This window comes from Myotis davidii, unplaced genomic scaffold (assembly GCF_000327345.1).
Source record: "Myotis davidii unplaced genomic scaffold, ASM32734v1 scaffold299, whole genome shotgun sequence".
Classification (NCBI taxonomy): Eukaryota; Metazoa; Chordata; class Mammalia; order Chiroptera; family Vespertilionidae; genus Myotis; species Myotis davidii.
The window spans coordinates 2,601,976-2,608,967 of record NW_006293088.1 but is presented as its reverse complement, the minus strand read 5'-3'; the positions used below and the strand labels follow the sequence as shown (position 1 = coordinate 2,608,967).

The following is a 6,992-nucleotide window of genomic DNA, read 5'->3' as shown; positions in this document are numbered from 1 at the left end:
ACATGTATCCTTATAAGAGGGAGGCAGAGAAATATTTGACATAGACACACAGAGAAGGCAATGTGACCACAGAGGCAGAGGCTGGAGTGATACAACAGCCAGCCTAGGAACGCTGGCAGCCACCAGAAGCTGAACTAGGCCAGGGACCCTTCTCCCCAGAGCATATCTCCACTCCAGACACCTGGACTTTGGCCCAATGATGCCAATTTCAGACTTCTGGCCTCCGGCACTGTGAGAAAACAAATTTCTGTTGCTTTACATCACCTACTTCGCAGGAATTTGTTACAGAAACTGTAAGAAACAAGTGCAAGAACTAATACATTCTCTTTACTATTTAAGCCTATTTGAATCTGCTCTTTTGCTAACAGCAGCCCACAGCAGTCTAACTGATACGCAGCCCTCTCTCACCCTCCTCTGGTTAAGAGGAGAACTCTACAAGGGGAATCCCCAAGGGGAGGCAGCCCGAGACCTTCCTGATCTTTAGCTGGGGAAGTGGGGCGTCGGATGGCTCACAGACTCCAAGCAAAGGCATGATGGGAGTTTATTTACAGACAAGTCACAACCAGGACCCACGCAGGCTGTGGCCAGAAGACCCCAGATACACAGGCTGCAGGACCCATTAGTACCAGAGCCTTTCCCTGCCAGGCCCCCGGTGAAGGGACCAAGAGTCAGGCAGGGTCAAGGACACGGAAGACAGAGGGCCCCAATCCTTGCCAGATATCAGAAGCCCCTTGTTGCGGCCCCCAGCCAGCGGAAGGAACCGCCCTCGGCCCTGAAGAGCGGACACTGAGAAGCAAGGGAACAGCTGTCCCCTCGATGCCGGGCCACAGAGCAGAAGTCTCAGCAGCAGAGGCTTGGGGAACGGAGACACTGCAGGTCCCCCCGGACCTGTCCCGGAGCGGGCACGGAGCTGGGGTCCCGGCCACAGCTGCTCATCAGGCAGGGGGCTCCCCCAGTTTGCTGGTGGCACTCGTGATCCGCTTATTCTCCCGGAGGTTTCGGAGGCGGGCACTGAGGCTGCTGATCTCTTCCACGTAGGCCTGGGGCACCCACCCCTTCTCGCCGTCTGCCAGGCGGACGCCCTCCAGCCAGCCTGGGGGCACACAGGACAGGTGCAGCATCAGTGGCATCCGAGGGACACCAGGGCCGGGTCTGTGAGGGGACGCCTAGGCCCTGTTGCAAGCTCATCTGACACCATCTCAGTGTCTCCCAGCCCCAGGAAGGACCCTGCCTCTGGCAGTCTCGTAGAGGAACTTCTGACCTGTTTTTCCCGACATCCTCAAAGAAGGGTATTCCCGCTCTCCCCCGCCAGTCACTCTCAATCCTACATCTTTACAAGTAGGAAGTTCCTCCTGTTGTCTCACTTCATTCCTGCATGCTGTGGCTGATCAACACTTGCGTAACCTTTCCCTGTGATGTCGTAGCCATCTAGCTACCTCCTGCTCATGAGAGCGCCATCGGGAGGCCCTCCCAGGAGGCCCCTCTCACCATCACTGGTCCGGGTCCTCACTGCCAGGATGTCAGTCTTCTCCAAGGTCAGCTCATCCGGCTGCAGGGCCTTGTACGTCCGGACACACTGAACCTGGGGGCGGTCTGACAGCCCAAGAGAGACTGAGAGAGTCCCCAGGGCATGATGGGGTGGGCAGGAGGGGCAGAGGAGGAAGTAAGGGGGCGGGAGGGTGGCCGCTGCTGCTTCTTTTCTTCTACCCCTCCCTAGCCCACCCTGGCTGCTCTTCTCCTCTCTTACCCTAAACACAAGCCCCATGAGTCCTGTCCCTCCCAGCTTCCGTTACTGTTGCTGCACCCAGGGCTCTCTCCTCCCCAGATCAACACCTTGCTCCTGACCTCCAGGGCAATGTCCAACTGCCCACCAGAACCCCCCACAAAGCAGTAATGGCCCCTTCAGTTGCCCCTTAATGCTCCCTGGTGTTCCCTCTAGACCATCCTCCTCAAGTGGGATTCAAGCCACATCGCCCCCCGGTTTATAACCCTCCAGGGCTCCCTGCTCCTCTTAGAATAAAATCCAAAGTCCTCCCCACAGCCTGCAAAGCCCTGTGTGGTCTGACATGGCCCCCTTGCTAACCACCTCTCCTCCCCTCTTCTTTCCCACTCCCCTTTGCTCATGAAGCTCAGCCACACTGCTCACCCTGCTGTTCCCAAACGCTCGAGCTCCCACCTGCCTCAGGGCCTTTGCACTGGCTGTCCCTCCTCCCAGGAGTGCTCTCCCCCAGATCTTTTCATCTCCTCCTGCCCCTCCTCATCTTTCAGGGGCCTTCCCTGAGCACCTCTTTAGAATGGGAAGCTCACCCACCAACCCGAGCAGGATTCCTAGCTCAAGCCAGAGAAGCTGTACCGGTCCGACCCTCAGCTCTTCCTATCACACTAGATGGGCTGGTTGTATTGGGAAAACCACACATGCCTGACTCGAATCTCAGCCCTGCCGCTTACTAGTTGGGTGAACTCAGACAAGTCACCTTACCTCTCTGAATCTCTGTTTTCTAACCTGTAAAATGGGCTTCTATGGGGATGAAATGGGAGGATATAAAAGGCTTTGTCACCTCCAGGGTGCTGTCTGTGCACGCGGGGGTCGGCCTGTCCTATGGGAATTCTGCCCATCCTTCAAGGTTCTGCAGAGCCACCCCTGACTCCCCCGGGCAGTTGATCTCTCTCCCTGTAGCCCCACTGGCCACCTGGCACCCAGGATTGGAGGGAAGGGGGAAAACAAGGTACCCAGCCCCAGGGGATGTGGGCCTTTGAGGGAGGAGGGTGGCAGCTGCTACCTTCCCCCTCGCTGATGACCTCCTTGTCTTCCTGGGGGCTGGAGGGGCACATGGCAGAGATCCACCGCTGCTTCTCACTTCTAGAAAACAAGGCCGAGTGATCACAACATGCAAACTGCCTTTTCCCAGGGCCAGGGTGGCGAAACAGCTGGGAAACAGGGTATGTTCCAGACCCACCCAGGTCACGGATGATGCCCACCCCAGGACTCACCTCACAGCCCTGTTCCCACAGCCCTGTGCCCTACTCAGCTCTGTGCATAAGAACAGAGCAACCCCAGGTCCCTGCTCCTCCCCCCCGGTGCCAGCTCTGCCCAAGTCCTGCCTCATGCGACCGTCCTGAAGCCAGAGAGAGAAGGCCAGTACCTGCCTGGGACGGGTCCTCTCTCCCCAGCCCCAGGCCCACTCACTCCGTGCGGGCTCTCAGCAGGAACTGGTGCTTTGTGTGCTGCCCGTGCAGGAGCTGAAGGAGGAACACGTGGCCAGGGATGCCCTGGGGCTTCAGGCTCAGGTCCTTCACCTGCAGCTCGGCCATCTTGGCGTGGACAAAAACGGCAAACTTGCCCAGCCTGCAGGACCCGGGGAGGCGAGGTCAGCCTGGCCCGTGCCCAGGCTCCCAGGCCCCACCCTCAGGACCAGCCAAGTTCTGATTCAAGGGAAAAGGGGTCGGCTGCCCCTCTAGCACCCTCCCCCAGGAAACTCGACTGTGCAGGGCACCACCTCCCTGGCAGCCAGCAAAGTCTGCAAGAGGAATTGGGACCTCCGTTCCTACCAGGGGTGCTCCCACCCACCCCTCTGGCAGGTGGAAGGTGAGACCAGCCTCTGAGCCCTGGCATGTTGTCAACTTCTCTCTGAGCCTCTGCCCTGAGCCCGTTCTAAGAGCCAACTGGGCAGCAACTCTGATGAGACCTCGGCTCTGTCTAGTGGGGTCTCGCATCAGACAGACTGGGGCTCCTCCTGACCCGACTATCAGCTCCAAGACACTGACAGTAATAAGGGAGCCTACTTACCAGGGAAATATCTAGAGGGCAACAGGGAGTAATCCACATAGCATGCCTGGCACAGAACAGGCGCACGGTGAATGCTGGCTGTTCTCATTGTGACTCGGGGCAGAGCTGGGACTGCAGGGCTGTGCTCTGATTGGCTTAAGCTCAGAGCAGCTTTAAATCCTTTGTACATAGTCCAGCCCTTGATTCTAGAAATGAACTTGCCTTTCCTGCTGGAGCCTCCCATGCTGGGAGCCGGTCCATCCTTGCTGTTTCAAGGGACCTGGCATATATGGCATACTGTTCTTAATATGTTTGCTCACCTTCTTGGCACTATGTGTTTTAACCAAGGTCACCTCTCTGAGAAAGGTTGTTTCCCCAGGTAGAGATTTTCCCTTGAAGTTAGGGAGGGAATAAAACCCCTTCACTAAGTGCCAGGCGGGTAATTAATCTCTTTAACTACGAACAATCATGCTTAAGCTACATAATCTTTACTCCCTTGAATGGAGATAAGAAACGCCCTAACCTTTGGAATAGAGATTGATAGGATTAGAATCAATCAGAACCTGGCTGAAGAACCTGGCTACAGAACCTGGCTGGAGAACTTGGAGAACGTGGCTGGAGAACCTAGCAAGAGAACATGGACACAGAACTTGGCTGGAGATTGTGGCTAGAGATCCTGGCAAGGCTGCTGATCAAATGAACGCTGTCTCCGAGTCTTTCCTTCTTCGCCGACTCCGTCCACACCTTTGGGGAACCCCTGCACCTGCTGGGGTTGGACCCCAGCACTCCCAGGCTCAGGGTGCCCTGGCAACACCGTCCGGTGCAGGCGGGGGCTCCCAGGCCCAGGGATGGACTGGCCGTTGGGCCCATTAGTGGGGAAGAAGGGAGCCCAGCTCCAATCTACCTCCCCCCGCACCCGGCCCCGACTCACTCCTTCCGTCGGGAGAGAAGCAAGCAGTCATTGAAGAGGTGCAGGTAGACCGCCTTGCTGGACAGCTTCAGCTTGGCCGGGGGCGCCGCGGGCAGCGGGGCCAGCTCCACCAGCTCCCCGTGCCGCACCAGCCAGCGGGCCTGGGAGATCAGTGGGAAGATCTGGGCGGAAGGACAAGGCAAAGAGGGAGAACACGTCAGACCCGGGGCAGCAGGGCAGAGAGCGCCAGCCAGGGCGGGGTGGGTGGGAGCAGTGAGGAATTGGCCTGCAGCCCCCAGGGAGGGAGGGAACAGGAGCTCCCCTTGGTGTGCCCACCCGCCCGCTGTGGGCATGCACCTTGCCCTCAAAGTGGATCTTCTTGCTCAGGTGGATGAGCTCCTCCGTCCTCTTCATGGACTGCACACTGGCGTTGCATTCTTGCACCAGCTGCGGAGGCCATGGGGGGGTCACCTGCAGCCCCACAACCCCGGCTCCCAGAGCCCAGCCTCGGACTCCCACCTGGGGGCCTTTACAGACACACCGGGGCTCTGGGGAGGCCCTTGGGAGCCAGAAGGCCCCTGCCCTGCCCAGCTCACCTCCTTGAGCGCATTGAAGGCCTTGGTGGCCATGTCTTCGTCTTCAGAGCCCTGTGCCGTCCGCTTCAGAATGTTCTGGAGGGTGGGGTCGGTTCAATGCGGCAGGCCATGGCCTCCCCCCGTGATCCTGCCCTCCCATGGGTGCCCGCCCAGAAGGGGCTGTGGAGGTTCCCAGTGGCATCTCCTTGGCCCAGCCTGTGCCCTGCAGGTACCTCCACCAGCATCTTGAGGCGGGTGATCCTCTGGAAGGGCAGGATGAGGAAGGAGGTGAGGGGCAGGCGTTGGCACACGGGAGACTCCTCTAGGCGAGCCAGGATGCCAGGGAACTTGGGGTTCTCCAGGCTGGAAGTTGGGGAGGGGCCTGGGGTCACAGTTGGGTCTGAACTCCTGGGATCCATGACCCAACCACCCCGTGGTTCTTCAGGTGCTTTCTCAGCACATCCTTCCTGCACTCGGGTCACAGAGCCCTTTCCAGGGACCCCCTCCCTCACAGGTCACCCTTCCGCACCCAGTCCTCCACGCCTACTCCCACCGAGAACCTCTCTGTCCTCCCCCCTTTCCGAGGCCCCAGCCCTACAGCAGGCGCTGGTAGGTGCGCTCCTGGTAGGCCTGGTTGGTGACGTAGGGCAGGTAGACTCGGCGGAAGGCAGGGCAGTGATGCAACACAATGTCACACACGCTGAAGCGCAGGACATCCGCCTCCAGTCGCTGCTCCAGGTCCTGCAGGAACCTGAGGGGTCAGCGAGGGGTCAGCGACAAGGTGAGACCCCAGGCCTGGGAGCCGCACCAATCTCTTCCCCGCCCCCCACTAGGCCAGGCCAGTCCCTTACCTCTCGCTGGTGCTCTTGACCTCGGGCAGTTTGGAGAACAGCCACTGCTTGTCCTGCGTCCCCAGACACTCACTCAACTCAGCTGAGCCCAGGAAGTGGCCTACGGCCACCGACAGGCTGTGGATGTATGAGGCCTCGGACGTGATCAGCTCAAACTTGGCCTGAGCAAAGGCAGACGAGGGGTTGAACCGCCAGACCGGTCCACCCAGACGCCTTCTCCTGGCCCTGGACACCACCTCTTGTCCCCCACCCCTTCTCTCGCCCCGCCCCTGACCTGGTGCCTGGTGGGCTTCAGGACCCATCTCCTGCCCAGCACAATTGTTCAAACCAAACTGGAGCCCTCGATTGAGCCCCTCGATTTGGGCCCTGCCGGTCATCCGATGGCCCCGCCCTCTCTCTGACCCGCCCCTTTTCTTGTCCCCGCCTGGTCCCCCGTCCACCTCTCGGTTTCGCTCAGGTTGCCTCCGCAGCTTCCCCGTCCAGGCTTTCAGGGATCCCTCCCCCTCTGGCCCTGCCCTACCCTAGGCCTCGCCCCCGTGGACCCCGCCCCTTCGCCCCACTTCTCCACTGGCTTTCGGCTCCGAGGCTCCTCCGGCTTCTCCAGCTGCCAGCCCCGCCTGGTCAGGTCCTAGCAACCACCTGGGCATTGCCCGTCCCCTCGGTCCCGCCCTCTGCAGTTTGCAGTCCCGCTGGCCCGGGACCCCTGTGGCCCGGAACCGCGCTAAGCCTCCGGACCAGGTTCTCCTGGCCCCGCTCCGTATAGTCGCCCCAACCCCTCTGGGCCTCAGGACCCCCTCCCACGACTGGCAGCTCTGCGGCCCCGCGCGCACCTCCTGCAGTTTGCAGTCGCGCAGGCTCAGCGTGGCCAGGACGCCGCTGCCCCGCACCCC

At 60.2% G+C, this 6,992-nt stretch overlaps 1 protein-coding gene across 1 annotated transcript in view; it reads right to left on the bottom strand.

Moving 5' to 3' along the window:
• Positions 1-524: 524 nt before the first annotated feature.
• The window catches only part of ARHGEF19 (Rho guanine nucleotide exchange factor 19), an 8,546-nt gene continuing 2,078 nt past the window's right edge, over positions 525-6,992 (bottom strand). The window contains exons 4-14 of the mRNA XM_015565931.1: positions 6,933-6,991; positions 6,103-6,263; positions 5,850-6,002; positions 5,485-5,614; positions 5,273-5,347; positions 5,034-5,123; positions 4,698-4,858; positions 3,188-3,346; positions 2,781-2,860; positions 1,489-1,593; positions 525-1,093 (exon numbers count right to left, since the gene is read on the bottom strand). Of these exons, the coding sequence (XP_015421417.1) occupies positions 936-1,093; positions 1,489-1,593; positions 2,781-2,860; positions 3,188-3,346; positions 4,698-4,858; positions 5,034-5,123; positions 5,273-5,347; positions 5,485-5,614; positions 5,850-6,002; positions 6,103-6,263; positions 6,933-6,991 (1,331 nt within the window). The 3' untranslated portion in view covers positions 525-935. The remainder of the gene's footprint in view (positions 1,094-1,488; positions 1,594-2,780; positions 2,861-3,187; positions 3,347-4,697; positions 4,859-5,033; positions 5,124-5,272; positions 5,348-5,484; positions 5,615-5,849; positions 6,003-6,102; positions 6,264-6,932; position 6,992) is intronic.